The 19,539-nt window shown below is 40.5% G+C and overlaps 1 protein-coding gene across 6 annotated transcripts in view; it reads left to right on the top strand.

Annotated features, from left to right (window-relative positions):
- The window catches only part of LOC124117231 (cyclic nucleotide-gated cation channel beta-3-like), a 303,270-nt gene that overhangs the window by 217,306 nt on the left and 66,425 nt on the right, over window positions 1–19,539 (top strand). Inside the window, exon 1 of one of the 6 annotated variants that reach the window (XM_048397876.1) lies at window positions 12,092–12,208. The exons of the other annotated variants lie outside the window; for them this stretch is intronic. Within the exon in view, the coding sequence (XP_048253833.1) occupies window positions 12,096–12,208 (113 nt within the window). The 5' untranslated portion in view covers window positions 12,092–12,095. Of the gene's footprint in view, window positions 1–12,091; window positions 12,209–19,539 lie in introns of those variants that run through there. 6 annotated transcript variants of the gene reach the window in all.

Raw genomic sequence — 19,539 nt, 5'->3', positions numbered from 1 at the left:
CACACTTTCCCCCCAAACAGTACAGCCTGGTAGAGGGGAACTCACATAACACAAACAGACAATGAGTTCTGATTATTTTTCCAAAGCTATTACCATAAAGACATTACCATGAGCATGTAACACCGTAAATAGCATGTTAACGAATCTGTACTGAAATATGCAAGTTAGTCCTGTTGTTATTCTATCTGGCTATAGGGGCGGTCGGGTAGCCTAGTGGTTAAAGCGTTCGCTCGTCACGCCGAAGACCCGGGTTCGATTCCCGACATGGGTACAATGTGTGAAGCCTATTTCTGGTGTCCCCCGCCGTGATATTGCTGGAATATTGCTAAAAGCGGCGTAAAACCATACTCACTCACTCACTCACTATCTGGCTATAAAAAGTGTTGATTGTACACTGGACTTATTATTGTAATCTATTTTATTGATTTTATTCAATATTGTTTACATTAGTTTTAGCAAAATCATGTGCGAACTGATCCGTTATAATTTTTAAGCAATTGAAATTGCAAGAACCCACAAACAGTGACTCGTCATACATAAAATAACTGTGCCATACATAAAAAGCAAACAGCAATATACCAGAGTGCAATGTTATTCAATTGGTCTTTTGGGTGTGTTTCTAGGTTTGTCAGCACCATACCCATGCTCTTGGGTTTCACCAAAGTGGTAAACGTCTGAGACCTGCATCAGTTCGGGCTTTCCTCCCACATCAAGCTGACACGCCGTGATATAACTGGAATACTGTTAAAAAGCGGCATTAAACTCAACTCACTCACTCACTCACTCTTTTGGGTGTAGATGCCATTGAGCTTACAAACATCGAGGTTAGAAAATATCCACAACAACATAGTCTGTATTATATTCATTCAGAACTGCATGTTCATTCCATTTTCTTTTCTTCCGGGGTAGAATAGGTCTTCAGCAACCCATGCTTGCCGTAAAAGGTGACTATGCTTGTCGTAAAAGGCGACTAACGGGATCAGGTGGTCAGGCTCGCCGACTTGGTTGATGCATGTCATCAATCCCAATTGCGTGGATTGATGCTCATGATATTAATCACTGGATTGTCTGGTCCAGACTCGATTATTTACAGACCGCCATCATATAGCTGGAATATTGCTGAGTGCGGCGTTAAACAACAAACCAACCAACCAAACCATTTTCAGAAATACAGCCTTTTCTTTCTTTTAAACCATATGATTGCAGCCTGTTAACAATCGAGTTTGAACCAAATAATCTAGTGATTGATATTGTGAACAACAATCCATGCCATCAACCAAGTTGTCAAGTCTGACCACACAATTCATTTAGCCGCCTCTGACGACAAGCATAGGTTGCTAGGGCCTGTTTTAATCTGGAATGATAGGGTGATACATTAAGAATATCATAAAACATGTAGATTATTATGCAAGACAGAACTCTGAATGGAAACCTGAGCACACAGATAATTAAAGTTTTATATTCAGAGAATGTTTTAATTGGACACGTTGGCTCTTCCACAGGAAGTTTTCAGTTGCAGGTCCATTCAGTGTTAGTACCGGTACATCGTTAAGGAAAGAGGATTGTGTGGGAGTAACAAGATGCACGGGTTGTTAGCAAGAAGGGGTAACACTCTCACAAAAGACACAGTCTTGGACATACTTCCTGTCTAGTTACATGATTATAGTCCTGGAAGTAATCAGACATGACCATCTTGTGACAGGTGTTCCTGTTGTGATTGCTCCATGTTGCTGATTGATGGAGTTTTGCATAACAAGTGGTGGGTGATGTTTATGGCCATCAGCCCTGACTACACATCAGGATCAATGGGCAACAATGTGTCCCTTCAGACACAGGACTCCATTACTCGGGGGTCAATGGAAGTCATGAGAAAGCAACGAGCCATACCTTCCTGTTACTTCAACTGATTATTCTCATTGGGTGTGGTAATGTCCAGTATTTGGTCAGCAGTGGAATGGATGGAGATCTGTATATTTGTGGTTGTCATGGAATGCCAGGACAGTCGAGAGGGTTCATCAGGACGGTTAGAGCTACAGCCTCTGAGTACAAGAAGGGTGTCTTGGAGCACTGGATGTGAAAGGGTCTAGGTTGGATTTGGTGATTTAGATTTATTGGAAGTATTTTGAGGTATTGTCTTTGTGGTTGTGCATCAGTTTGTTGGTTCTGTAGAGGATGGATTTTGTCTCTTTTGGGTGAGTAGGGTTCGATGCCACTTTTGATAGTTTTCTTATCACAGTGTGTTAGTCTCATGTGGAAGTAAAACAGAGTGTGACACAGATTGTTTACCTGTGGATAAGTGTCATAATTGCAGCAAATCTTGGATTCAAACCCAAGACCAATTGATGACAATTTCAAAGGATGGTGCTGACTAACCAAGGATTAATATCACTGCAAATCTAAGAATCAAATCTAAGAATCAAACCCAAGACCAAGCTTGGCATTCATGGATGGAGCAATTTTCAGCTTCTTGAGCCATTGGGCCGCCATGACCTTTCCTTATTTGAATCTATAGATTAAACAGTTTGATGCTGATGGATACAGCGCAGTTTGTTTTGTTTTAGAGATGAAGTCAGAGTTTTAATAGATTATGGAGAATGTGTCCCTTTGGTTCGTTTGAGGGATATATGTCATGTTGAGAATTTGGAAGAAAATACACCACTTGTTTTCATCTGAGGGATGAAGTCAATATAGAAAGGTATGCAGTATATAATGTTAACAATATGACTATGTACAGTAAACCATGGTTATAACAAAGATTTGTTTGTTACATCCATATTCGTTACTTGCTGAACATGTTTGCTATTTTATATTCACCCACTATTCATACACATATCTTTCACAGTCTAGGATGCAAAAGTTGGATTGATATTATATACATGTATCATGTATTTGGAAAGAAGTGTAAACAACTATTAATTTCAACATGTTCTCCAGATTGTGGACATATTTGTTTCTCGTAACTCCTTGGTATTTTCATAAATTGGTGCATAATAACTTTGGCATGGAAACAGTGACAGGATGGTTGCAGCACTAGGCTGTGACAGTGTTGATGCGGTGCTGATTGCCGTGAGTATCAAGCTGGTTTCATTGACACTTACTGAGGTTCACTAATCTGTAAGCGTACTGCAGGGATAATGGGACAGTTATTTGATTCACTGCTGATGGGAACTCACACTGATTGACTTAGACCAACTGTTACTCATGTAAGAAAGTAACCATTATTGAGTCTCTTTGAGGATAAAAAATCTGTTAATAAAAACAATTTCATTACTTGCATTGATCATATGTAATAAATAGTAAGGCGGTATTTTTACACTGTATTAAGCGCCCTGCTCAGATAAGCACCACCTAACCAACTTGTGTAAATAATCTTTATAAACGCCACTCACTGAGACCAAAAATTTACATGAGTCTATTTTTTCTTATGTATATTACAGATTTTTTTACAGAAAACAGCAATGCAGAAAAGGTACATAATTGCCTGATAAATATTATCCAAAAAGGTTTTATTGATGTATAATCTCTCCCGCTTCATCTGTGAAAACAAACACCAACTTCTTTCAGAGGCTGAAATTATGCTAAATTTAACACTACCATACATTAGCTGTTTAAAATCAAGAAGTCCGTTCGTAGATTTTTTATATTTATATTCTGTCAAAAGTCAAGGAAGCAAGCGAATAGAACTAAAAAATGGATTTAGTAGTTTTCTCTTAGTAGTTCTGAAAACCATAATTGAAAAAAGTAAGTCGGAATGATTTTTCATGAAAATACTTTTCTCGTCAGTGTTTTAGAAAGCCTGATGAATGTATTAGCAACTCTCTACCAGTTCATTGACTTGTGTTCAGCCGTAAAATAATGAAAGACATAATCTAAGGTGCAACTGTACTTACTTATGTGAAACAGTTGATCCGGCAGCTCACTTCAGACAATTTATAAGGATGTGATATTGACATTGCTCACTCAGTACTCATTGGCTCAGTTGAGGTCGGGTGTTTTCTGAGCTGTTTCTGTGAGGGGTTGGTACAGGAAATTCACATCTGTTTTAAAGCAACATATTAATTTGCCCAAGTTCATTAATTCTCTGACATTTGTAAAATAAACGATTAGTGGAAATTTGTTCTCTGGTAGAAACACGATAGGAGTAATTCATAACAACTTCTACCTTCTCTCAGGCATATATGTTAGTTTCAATTGCAAAATTAATCGGAGTGTTTTCTGTGATCTGATTGGTTAAAAAACATTAAATGGAATTTAATCCTTTTGAATCTTTCAGACTTTTCACTATGTGTGATAAATGTGATAAGTATCTTTTTTACTCTTTCCCAAGTTTGAAAATAAAAAGCGATTGGCTTATTCAGATGGATACCATACTAAGTATGATTATATTTATCAAATCAAATTTAGTTGTCCACATTCTGTTGACCAGGCTGGTTCAGCTGTCATGGAAACCAAAACAAATCCTCATAGGTTCCCAATTCGAAATTCAGCTGGGAAAAAATATCTTTTGTTTTGATATATGTTTTGTCTTGAAAAATAGTATCATTTATCTATTCATAAGCGGTGAAGATGCTCATTTGGATTTGTGGGAATCATATAATAATCAATGAGATAGCCTGTCAAATCAGATTGCTGAACACAATATTGGTCATTAATGCTCAATAAAACTCACAAATCTGAAAACACATTGTTTATTTCCTGAAAGGCATATCCATCTTCAACTTGTAGAATATCTCTATGTCACAACATCAAGGTAGTTCACATGCTGTATCCTTGGACTTGGATACTCTGACAAGCACTCTCACTATGGCAAGAAATAATACTTTGTTAAGAGTGACTTGTTCTGAGCATCAAGAGGTTTGGGCTGTTTGATGAAAACTGCTTCCTTACACTGAACCCCTCTTTTCTTCAGTGCTTTGAGCAATATTTGGGCTTAATCTACAAAAAGAAATCAATGTAAATTAAATAACTTCATTAATCTAATCTTTGCCCTAACTCCTTCCAAGGGATTTATTTCTTGAAGTGAAAAACCTAGACTTGATCAATTTGCACAATTTTCCAATTTCAAATATTGAACCAGATTGGAGACGTAATGCTATTATAAGATGGTAGAAGGAGAAGCGAAAAGGAAGAACTTCCTTGATTGCATGAAAGGGGATGCCTCACTTTGTCTCGTGAGCTGGTTTACATCCTCAATGTAGGCATTTACAGGAGTTATCTCATGGATGGGATTCTGTTTCAGCATCAGGCAGATTCTTAGATTTGGTGAAGTAAGATCATCTCATTTGATGAAAGATGAGTCTTCCTCTGGAGATTCCAGGTCAGGTAGTCCAGTATCAATGCTTATCTCCTGTGGGGATTCCAGGACAGAATAGTCACAGTACCTTATGCATGTCTCCCTCTGGGGATTCCAGGTCAGAATAGTCACAGTACCCATGCTTCCTGTGGGGATTCCAGGACAGAATAGCCACAGTACCTTATGCATGTCTCCCTCTGGGGATTCCAGGACAGAATAGCCACAGTACCCATGTTTATCTACCTCTGGAGATTCCAGGACAGAATAGTCACAGTACCTTATGCTTGTCTCCCTCTGGAGATTCCAGGACAGAATAGTTACAGTACCTTATGCTTATCTCCCTCTGGAGATTCCAGGACAGAATAGTCACAGTACCCATGTTTATCTCCCTCTGGAGATTCCAGGACAGAATAGTCACAGTACCCATGTTTATCTCCCTCTGGAGATTCCAGGACAGAATAGTCACAGTACCCATGTTTATCTCCCTCTGGAGATTCCAGGACAGAATAGTCACAGTACCCATGTTTGTCTCCCTCTGGAGATTCCATGCTTGTTCCCCTGTGGGGTGTCCAGGTCAGAATAGGCCCCCAGTACCCATGTTTGTCTCCCTCTGGAGATTCCACGCTTGTTCCCCTGTGGGGTGTCCAGGTCAGAATAGGCCCCCAGTACCCATGCTTGTCTCCCTGTGGAGATTCCATGATAGAATAGCTCCCACTAGCAATGCGTTTTTCCCTGTGGGGATATTGAGGTAGAATGGTTCCCAGTACCCATGCTTGTTTCCCTGTGGGGATTCCAGGTGAAACTTGGCTCCCAGTACTCATGCTTGTTTCCCTGTGGGGTTTCCAGGTGAAACTGGGTTCCCAGTACCCATGCTTGTTTCACTGTGATGTTTCCAGATGAAACTTGGCTCCCAGTACTCATGCTTGTTTCCCTGTGGGTTTCAGGTGAAACTGGGTTCCCAGTACCCATGCTTGTTTCCCTGTGGGGTTTCCAGGTGAAACAGGGTTCCCAGTACCCATGCTTGTTTCCCTGTGGTGTTTCCAGGTGAAACTGGGTTCCCAGTACCCATGCTTGTTTCCCTGTGGGGTTTCCAGGTGAAACAGGGTTCCCAGTACCCATGCTTGTTTCCCTGTGGTGTTTCAGGGTGAAACTTGGTTCCAAATACCCATGCTTGTTTCCCTGTGGGGCTTCCAGGTGAAACTGGGTTCCCAGTACCCATGCTTGTTTCCCTGTGGGGTTTCCAGGTGAAACAGGGTTCCCAGTACCCATGCTTGTTTCCCTGTGGGGTTTCCAGGTGAACTGGGTTCCCAATACCCATGCTTGTTTCCCTGTGGGGTTTCCAGGTGAAACAGGGTTCCCAGTACCCATGCTTGTTTCCCTGTGGTGTTTCAGGGTGAAACTTGGTTCCAAATACCCATGCTTGTTTCCCTGTTGGGCTTCCAGGTGAAACTGGGTTCCCAGTACCCATGCTTGTTTCCCTGTGGTGTTTCCAGGTGAAACTGGGTTCCCAATACCCATGCTTGTTTCCCTGTGGGGTTTCCAGGTGAAACAGGGTTCCCAGTACCCATGCTTGTTTCCCTGTGGTGTTTCCAGGTGAAACTGGGTTCCCAATACCCATGCTTGTTTCCCTGTGGGGTTTCCAGGTGAAACAGGGTTCCCAGTACCCATGCTTGTTTCCCTGTGGGGTTTCCAGGTGAAACTTGGTTCCCAATACCCATGCTTGTTTCCCTGTGGGGTTTCCAGGTGAAACTTGGTTCCCAGTACCCATGCTTGTTTCCCTGTGGTGTTTCCAGGTGAAACTGGGTTCCCAATACCCATGCTTGTTTCCCTGTGGGGTTTCCAGGTGAAACTTGGTTCCCAATACCCATGCTTGTTTCCCTGTGGGGTTTCCAGGTGAAACTTGGTTCCCAGTACCCATGCTTGTTTCCCTGTGGTGTTTCCAGGTGAAACTGGGCTCCCAATACCCATGCTTGTTTCCCTGTGGGGTTTCCAGGTGAAACTTGGTTCCCAATACCCATGCTTGTTTCCCTGTGGGGTTTCCAGGTGAAACTTGGTTCCCAGTACCCATGCTTGTTTCCCTGTGGTGTTTCCAGGTGAAACTGGGTTCCCAGTAATACCCTATGAGGACTGGGTGGTTGCAGTGGCAGATCCAAGCTATTAATGTAGATCACCACTCATACTGTCCATCACTGGTTTGATTAACCGAGTACTTGATTACCTCAGGCTGGCATGACTCAGTCATCAGACACTCCAGTTGCTGGAGAAACTCCTGATGTACATCATATGGAGCGGAGAGGTGTGAACAGTTCAATCTTTACTGCTTGAAATACGTAAAAAACATATCATTTCTATCATGTCTATGATGAATGGATCATAATCTCACATCTTACTTTGGTATAAATCTTGCCTTCCTGGGAATATAGCTGCTTCCTCTGTGATGTATGTGGGAAATTCAATAACATATGACATATATTCTCTAAGTTTCTATACTTTGTAGGATACGCATATTGAGTTAGTGACTTTTAAGGTTGATTGGTTGGTTTGTTGTTTAACGCCACACTCAGCAATATTCCAGCTATATGACGGCGGTCTGTAAATAATCGAGTCTGGACAAGACAATCCAGTGATTGATATCATGAGCATCGATCCATGCAATTGGGATGGATGACATCCATCAACCAAGTCAGGGAGTCTGACCACCTGATCCCGTTTTATTATAAATCGCCTCTTACGACAAGCATAGTCCCCTTTTACGGCAAGCATGGTTTGCTAAAGACCTGTTCTCTCCCGGATCTTCAAGGGTCGACTTTTAGTTGTGTCATCACCCCGAAGACCCGGGTTCAAAACCCGACATGGGTACAACGTGTGAAGCCCATTTCTGGTGTCCCCCGCCGTGATATTGCTGGAATATTGCTAAAAGCGGCGTAAAACCATACTCACTCACTCACTGTAGTTGTGTCTGGTCTCTACTGTTTGTGTCCAGTCTCTACTGTTTGTGTCTAGTCTCTTCTGTTTGTGTCTAGTCTCTACCATTAGTGTCTAGTCTCTACTGTTTGTGTCCAGTCTCTACTGTTTGTGTCTAGTCTCTACTGTTAGTGTCCAGTCTCTACTATTTGTGTCCAGTCTCTACTGTTTGTGTCTCTTCTAGACTCTTTGAACTCTTTTCAATTGATTAATGCTGCATTCAGTGACCCTCCAGCTATGTCACTGCAGCCTGAAAATATGTCTGGATCAAGCAAACCGGTGACTGATATCATGAGCAAAGTCCCATGGCCTTCAGATCCATTTTGTTGCCCCTTACAATATGCATGGATCAATGGGAACCTATTCTAACCCATCCATACTGCTTCTTTTTCTTTTCTTTTTCTTTTCAATTATTTGGTTGGTTGTTTTGTTGTTTAACGCCATATTCAGCAATATCCTAGCCATATGACGGCAGTCTGTTAATAATAGAATCTGGACCAGACAATCCAGTTCCTGACATCATGAGCATCACTCTACACAAATGCGGTATGATGACATACAATCAACAAAGTCACTGACCACCTGATTCATTGGTCGCCTCTTGTGACAAGCATTCTTAAGTTCTTAAAATTAAGTGTGGTTTTTTTTTTCATTAAGTTAGGTTTATGTCTTTTTCTAGATTATTACTCAAAGGCAAGAAAAACATATACAAGAGTGACCATGTGATGCCAGATTATACAACTAATTACCAAGCTGCTGACTGTGTGAACTAATGAGGCTGCTTTGTCACACATAGGCTTTCACTGACAAGGTTATAACACATGCTGGGACTGAGTAATGTCATTGTTCTGGCTGACCATGGCCAGGTGTCCACTCAGGTGTCCACTCTGTCATGCTGGCTGACAATGGTAGCAGGAATCTCGTCAGGTGACAGGTGATTTGTTCAGGTGTTGATCGATCGGGTGCAACAGAGAGGGAAAAGTCCTGGAGGCGTTTTGAGGTCCTTTGCCTAATGTAATTACAGAAAGGTTGACTTGTACATGCTTTCAAGAACGCCAGATAAATGAAATGTTCTGGTTGTAGACAAGGGACAGGAACAGATGAGCATCTTCCATGGTCAGATGTGAAGGAGTGATCAGACATGGCCTGGTCAGGGAATCAGGTGGTCAATGTCGGTCCTCAAAGTCGTTGATATCCTGACTCAAGATTCATTTCTATAACCCTCTGTTGCATACTGGATTGAAACACTGCAAAGAAAACAGAGGAAAGTGTTTCATGGTCATTTTCTGAGGGTGTTTTTCACGTCAGACTCTCTTCATTTCCAAACTGTGAAAGACTTTCAATTCATTTGTTGGTCATAGCCAGATCCATTTTTTGTCAAGTACTGGATTGTAACAATGAAAGGACACAGTGGTCTTTTTGTGAAAGTGTAACACAGCACACAGGTATGAAATCAAGGAAGTGAGTGGTCTGCAGTTCCCTAGCTGTTCACCATTAATGTGTTGGCTATTGTCGAGGTCATTTCTTGTCATGGATTATGTATAAAGGAAACACATGAATGTGTCAATGGTCAGTGTAGTTTAATCCAAATGTATAGGGTGGAAATCCAGTGATTCTCTGCTCCAAGTAAGATGATCGCAGATTTTGACTAGATGTAAAACAGTCTTATACACTTACACATTGGGAATACACGCACATATTTTAAATTGCGAGTCATGTGGGATGCAAAAAGGTATTGGAGTTTGAATAAGTTTGAAACTGTAGATTTTATAATTGATTGAAATCCTCATCTATAATAGACGTAAGGCTTCGGGACTTGTGTAATTAATATTTATTAGAATACATATGGACAGCTTCGGCACCGGCATGTCTATGCCTTGGACCCCAAAATGTGTTACTGAGAGTCCCTTGGACTTGAGAAATGGCAGACCCATGTAAATCCCTTGACTGTAACCCTTTATTGTAACAGACTTATGACAATTATCTAGTTACCCTAATTATCCTATCTAATTACTGATGCTGTGATTCATGCTCTGTGTGAATTTGAGACAATGAATTATCATTAACTGGAGATAGAAGTAATCAAATTCATACAAGCTGGCACATGTAATGGTGACTGGTAGATTTGAATCAAATTTGCTGGGACTGCAAGTGTGTCCACGCCTGAGCCTCCCTTTAAGTTAAACTGAAGGTGTACCAGCATACGACAACAGTGAGGAAAAAGCGAGTCCAGTGTGTTTGTCTGTAGACGTCTTCTCTTTGATGTAATAAAGTGTTAAAGGTTAACCATGGCATGCCGAGATTGGTAGTTTTCACTGAATGGCTTCTACAGGGTAAACGTTATTGGGAGGGAATTGATGGCTTTGCTGGCTAGTGATCTATAAAACTATGCAGATTAGATGACTTTTTGCCTGCTGATTGTTTGCTTTAAAGAGTCTGGACAGTACCTGGATGAAACACATGGACTGTTAAGACAAAAAACTGTGCTGCCTTTTGATGGTCGATTCATTGTACAGTACTTGATTTAATTTTGAAAATCGATATTTTGCATAATACTTTGTTTCATTAAAGAATATAAATATCAATCAATCGATGACTGTTTGCTTAACATAAAGCTGTTTGATAAAAAATGAGTTGCACTTTTCGTTTATGTAGAAGATCCAACAGATCTTGCATTACCTGAGTTTTGTCATTTTCTCATTTATGTAACGTTGTGTAACTTGTCGGGATTACATGGAAACATTAATCTAAAAAGTTAGCATGTTCTAAGAGAAAAAGGGTTTTTTAAGGAAAGTTTTGATTTTGAGAGTAGACAATTTTATCATTCTGATTAAGAAAGTTTTAGGTAAAGAAATGCCGATTTATCTTGTTCACCACAATAGGTCTGGTAATGTCATGTCAACATAGGATTACACATATCCATGCAAGTTGGGCCTTCCATCTTGTGGATCTCTATCATCTCTGATCAGAAATAGCTTAATGTGGTTAATGTGAATCATGATCTTTCTCATCAATTAGTTTCATAATGTACGTAGATTGTTTCATGTTCAGCTTGATTTGATGAGGAAGGGTAAGCACTGCACTGACATTGTTAGACTCAAAGCATAGGCTCATCTTCTACCCATGGTTGCCATGTTGTGTCAACCAGGGACATTCATAATGGAGATTATCACCGGAGTTTCATCTTCAGGGGAGAGAGTTTCAAGTTGATGTTAAGGACATGCAAGATGTCCATCTTCCTCGTCTTTATTCGACAGAAGGATCTGATTTTCAATATTTTCTGCTGACATGAGTTTAAGTAGTCTGGAGCCCTCCGCATCTTTGTCTGGCGCTTCCTGAGGGTATCTGTGGGTCTGTGGTTATGGCCAGTTGTTCAGGTCTGTTCAGCCCAACGTCCATTGTTGGTGGTCATCAAGAGATGTTTCACAAGGTGCTAATGGTGTTACCACGTCCCGGTTTGATGAAACTAATTTACGTTTGTCAATATTGAAAATCGCGATTTAAGAATATTTTGGTCAATAGTTGACACATATTTGGTCTGTGACACTTAGCAAGGATTGGTTTTGACAGTTTTCGATGGTGTCTGGAGGCCAAAGGGTGTGCTGTTGGTTCATCAAAGACATTTTTTTGGAGAGTCATGTTTGATTGCCCGGCCAGGATCCTTTGACGAATAAGGAGTCTCCTCATAGAACCCTCTGAAACGCAATCTGCTGACATACGGATAATAGCTGGGACCATTGAAGTCACCGACTTTAATATAACCACCGAATGTCATGGAAAAAGTACCAAGCACTCGGATTTAATGTGATAAAAAATAAAGTTAAAGACTCGGTTGCACATGGATTACTTAAATGGCGGTGTAGATCATAGTGTCAGGAACAAGATGGCACGGGAAAGTCGCAGTATGGAGAATGTCCGAGAGGTGGAAACCCTCTCTGTACCTCAGAATGGGTGAGTCATGTTTGTCACTAGCTTGAAAGGTGGACAGTGTGTTGAAGATGTCTACTGACATTGATTATGTCATCAATGTGTCTTTCTGCAGATACCATGGCATTGATTTTTTAGCATGGGCAAAGCATACATGACATTCAATATGCAAGGTAGACATTTCCCAAGTCTATTCAGAATGGCAATATCAAACCTTTCAAGACATTTTCTATATAGATGATAACCATTTCAGACCAAATTCTTTTTGTTTGATTTCATGATGTAAATTAATTGAAGCTTTTTGTAAAAAGGGATGGGTTTTTAAAAAAAAACCACACACATCAAAGTGGCAAGAAATAAGTGGCATTAGAAGTTGACGCCATGTACACTTGGTCAGACGTGTTACATCCTATGTTCTGTGTGTACCACATTTATAGGATTGTGGTAATAACCGACTTGTAAGTCTTCAGGGAATATGTTATGACGTAGTTGGATCCGAAAATATTATTTTGAGACATTTGAAAGTCTTCCGAGTGTTTCATCTACCACAAGATGTTTGGGGATAGACAAGATCTGTGTTTGTTTCTTCCTTGTTTCAAGAATATGCTACACACAAGTCAAGTCAAGTAAGTAAAAGTCTCCAAGCTCTTCACCAGATTTGTGTGAAATTTTATCAGGGCAAATACTTTATTTAAATGGGAGTTCTTTCATATTGAATTATAGTTAAAGCTTGAACAACTGCATCTGAAACAAATAGGAATTTGCATCAGTTAGTGAGTGATTTTTACATCGCTTTTAGCAATAGTCCAGCAATATAACAGCAGGGAAGCCAGAAATGGGTTTACACATTGTACCCAGATTGGGAATCAAACCCAAGCCTTCAGCATGACAAGCGAACACTTTAACTACTAGACTACCCCACGGCCCCTGTATGGAGGTTGTTTATGTATGCATGTGTTTGTGAACTGCCATTTTAGACGTGTGTCGATATTGTTGTTTCATATAGAACTCATGTATTCTATTGATTTAACGTTGAATATGCTGAATCCATTTTTTGTCTATCATGAATTAAACATTGAGATTTTGTAATTGATAACAATGTCTTTGTATTCTATTTATTTATTTAGATCAGGCAATACAGATGCAGGATAATCACCATATAAGATGATTTTGTGTTGTTTTTGTTGTTTTTGTTCTTCTTGAATTTGTCTCCAGGTTTACAGCCATGTCCTCAGAAGGTCCAATCCCAGTTCACCCTGATTATGTTTTTGGTTTGTCGGCAACATACCCCTGTTGGTGGTGTCACCAAAGTGGTAAACGTCTGAGACCTGCCTCACGTTTGGCTTGCCTCCCACATCAAGCTGACATGCCGTGATGTAACTGAAATACTATTCAAAGTGGCGTTAAACCTAACTCACTCACTTACTCAGTAGCTACCAATTCCAACTTCTTAAATGTGACAAGTGTGACAGGGATTTATAGCTTAAAGACAGACCTAGCATTGCCAGTTGGTATGTTTGAATCTTGAGGTCATTCAAACACAACTTTGTTGGTCTGCTTAGTGAAGTTTTATGATCCAGATCAAACTAGTGAGAACAATCACCCAAGTTACAGAGAGACAATGTCTCAGTTTAACACAAGGCACTGATTACAATGTCTAGACATACACTGATTAGTAGATGTTCACTGATTAATGGAAACAGAACCAACATATTCTCTTCTTGATTGACATTTAGACAGTCTTCCTTGAAATAGAGCTTCTTTCGTAGAGTGAGTGAGTGAGTGAGTATGGTTTTACGTCGCTTTTAGCAATATTCCAGCAATATCACGGCAGGGACACCAGAAATGGACTTTACGCATTGTACCCATGTCTGACATCGAACCCGGGTCTTTGTCATGAGGAGGGAACACTTTAACCACTAGGCTACTTGACTGCCCCTCTTTCTTAGAAGTAGAAATATTGAAATTTAGACAAATTAATTCATTTTCTCTGTCTTAGTTTGAACACAATGGCTCTGTAAACAGTATAGATGAACCAACATGTTCACTGATTGTAAACAGTATAGATGAACCAACTTGTTCACTGATTGTAAACAGTACAGATGACCTGTTCACTGATTGTAAACAGTAGACGACCTGTTCACTGATTGTAAACAGTATAGACGACCTGTTAACTGATTGTAAACAGTAGGGGACCTGTTCACTGATTGTAAACAGTATAGACGACCTGTTCACTGACTGTAAACAGTACAGACAACCCAATCTGTTCACTGATTGTAAACAATAGAGACAACCTCTTCACTGACTGTAAACAGTACAGACAACCCAATCTGTTCACAGACTCCATACATGTTACTTTCAGATGCCACATATCCCTGCTCTTCAAGGTGACATAGTGTTGCGGCTTCCTACTATAACAGATGATTGCACCAGTTTGTCCTCAAATTTATCATGCCATGTACAAAAATAGTAATTATATTGTTCTTAGTTGTTCTTGTAAAGGATGAATTATACTAAAAATGCATTAATATAGCTATTAATTCTGTGCACAAAATATTCTTTGATGTCAGTGGTGAAGTTTATTGTTATTAAATTGTACTAAGGAGAATATGCTTGCCGGTCTGGCACCCATTTCCAGTTAATATCTGGATGCTGTAGCTAATGGCTTGTGTGACATTATGACAGATATACACCCATCGAGGGCTAGATGCTGTAGCTGGTGCCTTGTGTGACATTATGACAGATATACACCCATCAAGGGCTAGATGCTGTAACTGGTGCCTTGTGTGACATTATGACATAGATATATACTCCATCGAGGGCTAGATGCTGTAGCTGGTGCCTTGTGTGACATTATGACATAGATATATATTCCATCGAGGGCTAGATGCTGTAGCTGGTGCCTTGTGTGACATTATGACATAGATATATACTCCATCGAGGGCTAGATGCTGTAGCTAATGCCTTGTGTGACATTATGACATAGATATATACTCCATCGAGGGCTAGATGCTGTAGCTAATGCCTTGTGTGACATTATGACATAGATATATACTCCATCGAGGGCTAGATGCTGTAGCTAATGCCTTGTGTGACATTATGACAGATATACACCCATCGAGGGCTAGATGCTGTAGCTGGTGCCTTGTGTGACATTATGACATAGATATATACTCCATCGAGGGCTAGATGCTGTAGCTGGTGCCTTGTGTGACATTATGACATAGATATATACTCCATCGAGGGCTAGATGCTGTAGCTGGTGCCTTGTGTGACATTATGACAGATATACTCCATCGAGGGCTAGATGCTGTAGCTGGTGACTTGTGTGACATTATGACATAGATATATACTCCATCGAGGGCTAGATGCTGTAGCTAATGCCTTGTGTGACATTATGACATAGATATATACTCCATCGAGGGCTAGATGCTGTAGCTAGTGCCTTGTGTGACATTATGACAGATATACACCCATCGAGGGCTAGATGCTGTAGCTGGTGCCTTGTGTGACATTATGACATAGATATATACTCCATCAAGGGCTAGATGCTGTAGCTGGTGCCTTGTGTGACATTATGACATAGATATATACTCCATCGAGGGCTAGATGCTGTAGCTAATGCCTTGTGTGACATTATGACATAGATATATACTCCATCGAGGGCTAGATGCTGTAGCTGGTGCCTTGTGTGACATTATGACATAGATATATACTCCATCGAGGGCTAGATGCTGTAGCTAATGCCTTGTGTGACATTATGACATAGATATATACTCCATCGAGGGCTAGATGCTGTAGCTGGTGCCTTGTGTGACATTATGACATAGATATATACTCCATCGAGGGCTAGATGCTGTAGCTGGTGCCTTGTGTGACATTATGACATAGATATATACTCCATCGAGGGCTAGATGCTGTAGCTGGTGCCTTGTGTGACATTATGACATAGATATATACTCCATCGAGGGCTAGATGCTGTAGCTGGTGCCTTGTGTGACATTATGACAGATATACACCCATCGAGGGCTAGATGCTGTAGCTGGTGCCTTGTGTGACATTATGACATAGATATATACTCCATCGAGGGCTAGATGCTGTAGCTGGTGCCTTGTGTGACATTATGACATAGATATATACTCCATCGAGGGCTAGATGCTGTAGCTGGTGCCTTGTGTGACATTATGACAGATATACACCCATCGAGGGCTAGATGCTGTAGCTGGTGCCTTGTGTGACATTATGACATAGATATATACTCCATCGAGGGCTAGATGCTGTAGCTGGTGCCTTATGACTGTGATAGCCGGGTTGGCAGATACATAAACTGGATTTCAACTAACCAACCAGGACTGCCAACTAACCCACTTCTAGTACCTCTTTAAAGGAGAACCCGTGAAGATTCCGGGGTAGAATAGGTCTTCAGCAACCCATGCTTGCTGTAAAAGGTGACTATGCTTGTCGTAAAAGGCGACTAACGGGATCTGGTGGTCAGGCTCACTGACTTGGTTGATGCATGTCATCGATCCCAATTGTGTGGATCAATGCTCATGACATTAATCACTGGATTGTCTGGTCCAGACTCGATTATTAACAGACCGCCGTCATATAGGTGGAATATTGCTGAGTGCGGCGTAAAACAACAAACCAACCAACCAACCAACTTTAAAGGAGAAATTGTAACAAAAAAGAATATTTTGAGTTAAAGACTGGAACATGTCATACATATGTCCTTTTATAGGCTGTTATGGTTTTCTTTAGTTGTTGATGGTACAAGAAAGAAGTACATCTTTTTTGTAACTTTCTGTATATATATTTTTCAACTATACCATCTTTGAAAAATATACTCACAGAAAATATTGTTTCATTCAGGCATCCGTTTAGGGGGAATCAAGATCAAATAAGGTACATAGCTGTGCAAGTGAAGCTATAATTTTATGTGTGTATTTGTTAGCTGAAATATTACTCATAACCTTATTATATATAGTTTTGATGAAGATGGCTGGTTGCCTTCAGGCATCCATCACATCCCTGCACTGAGAGTTGACTGTGACGTGTTCAGACCATCTACATTTAAACCATGGTGACCCCTGTGTGAACTGCCTCCTCTAATGCCAGTAAATTCACAATGTGCTGGTGTAAAAACAGTTAAGGAGCCTTGGATGATCATACTAAACCGAGAATCAAATCGGTCAAGTGAATAACGCTGCAATAACTCAGTGTATTGGTCTACAGAAGTGGTAGGAAGTCATTCAAGTGTTCATTTGTAATAACGTGAGAGATTGGCCCAGTAATGCAGTGAAGTACACCGGCTGGCTGTCAATACTTGACAGAGGCCTTCCTTCTCAAGTTCATTTAGAAGACTTTCAGGCTATGTGGAGGCCTATAGTCAGAAGTGACAGCTTCTAGATCAGGCTATAGGGAATCAGCAGTGATAACTTCTAGATCAGGCTATAAGGAGCCAGCAGTGATACTTCTAAGTGATAACTTCTAGATCAGTGTCAGTGGGTATGGTTTTACATCGCTTTTAGCAATATTCCAGGGTCTTCAGTGTGACGAGCCAACGCTTTAACCACTAGGCTACCCAACCGCCCCACTTTGAGATCAGGCTATAAGGAGCCAGCAGTAAAAACTTCTATATCAGGCTATAAGGAGTCAGCAGTAATAACTTCTAGATCAGGCTATAGGGAGTCAGCAGTAATAACTTCTAGATCAGGCTATAAGGAGTCAGCAGTAATAACTTCTAGATCAGGCTATAAGGAGTCAGCAGTAATAACTTCTAGATCAGGCAATAAGGAGTCAGCAGTAATAACTTCTAGATCAGGCTATAAGGAGTCAGCAGTAATAACTTCTAGATCAGGCTATAGGGAGTCAGCAGTAATAACTTCTAGATCAGGCTATAAGGAGTCAGCAGTAATAACTTCTAGATCAGGCTATAAGGAGTCAGCAGTAATAACTTCTAGATCAGGCAATAAGGAGTCAGCAGTAATAACTTCTAGATCAGGCAATAAGGAGTCAGCAGTAATAACTTCTAGATCAGGCTATAGATGGCCAGTGCTATTAGCTTCCAAATCATTGTCAAGGTCTTTATTTTTCAATTTTTCAGCACTTGTAACTTTTACATCAGATAAATATTTTGAGATGTCTCCGGAGTAATTCTGACTGTGTTATTAAACATCATTTACACTTTATTTCTCTGACAGACTGGTTCAAATCCCCCTTTGTATTTGTTAGCCCCAGATATCGTCACTTAGTCACCTTCATGCTATGATGGATGTAATGGAACCACAATGTTGACAGGTATGACACCTTTCTGTCATTACTAGGCTTCCCGTATTGACAAGCGCCACAATCAAACGCCGTTGGTGCCAAGAGCAATTTTACGGTATGCAAGAGTTTCCCAAGAATCTGTGATGAAAGGTCGACACTGTGTAGATGGAAAACCAAATTATGACAAAGACAAGAGTGGAATGTGGACAATCTTGTGTGGCCTGATTGTTTCTGTGGTGATGAGGCATTGATTTGTGACAGGAAGTGAGGGTAGCATAGACAAGGTGATGAGACAATGAATTTATATGTGATGGAGGATTTGATTATCTGTGGCAAATGTATAACACAGTCAAGTCAGCTTTATGTCATTTGATTTATTTGTTTCAAAATTTGGTATGTGCATCGAAACCCTAATAAATCAGACTTTTTTAGACTTTTTACCAAATCTAAAATTGAGTAACAACAAGTATCATCTTTTAACATCTTTTGGTATGATGCAGCCTGGGATCGAATTACCCACCTTTTGCTCTCCAGGCAGATGGCCACGGAGGCGGTTTCAGGCAAAGAAAGTGGTGTTTGAACAATTTCAATGAAACTTCCTAGGACTGCCAATCGACCTAGCATAGGCCTGCTTTAAGTCATTTGGCATCCATTTACATCCATCTGATTAATCAGATCTAAGTTCTCGCTGAAGCTAAACAAAGATCTAAGGACATGCATCCCTTTACGGGTCACATCAGAACAACCTTTCACGAACTTTGACCAACCACTGAAATGACTAACAAGAAATCAACATCAGCCAATCAGAAAGCAGCTTTCTGAAGCTTTACGGCAGTGGTTTCAACCTGGCGACTTCCATTTCAGATTAAGCTTGAAAGATATGTTGACACAGTTCTCGATTAAAATTTTGAAAAATGAACAAACGAAAATTCCAGAATGTCTAATATATGGTTGAGATTGTATGGCAGTGCTTCCCATGTACTATGCAACACCTCCTCCATTCAAATGTTTATCCCACGGAAGCGAGAGGTAGACGATAATTTTGACGGCCGTAACTGTCGTTCAGAACACACAGTGTTAACGTT

This window comes from Haliotis rufescens, unplaced genomic scaffold, assembly GCF_023055435.1.
Source record: "Haliotis rufescens isolate VD_foot unplaced genomic scaffold, xgHalRufe1.0.p SCAF_17, whole genome shotgun sequence".
NCBI classification, from domain to species: Eukaryota; Metazoa; Mollusca; class Gastropoda; order Lepetellida; family Haliotidae; genus Haliotis; species Haliotis rufescens.
Note: the sequence above shows the minus strand (reverse complement) of the source record. Positions and strands in the feature narration are given on the sequence as shown.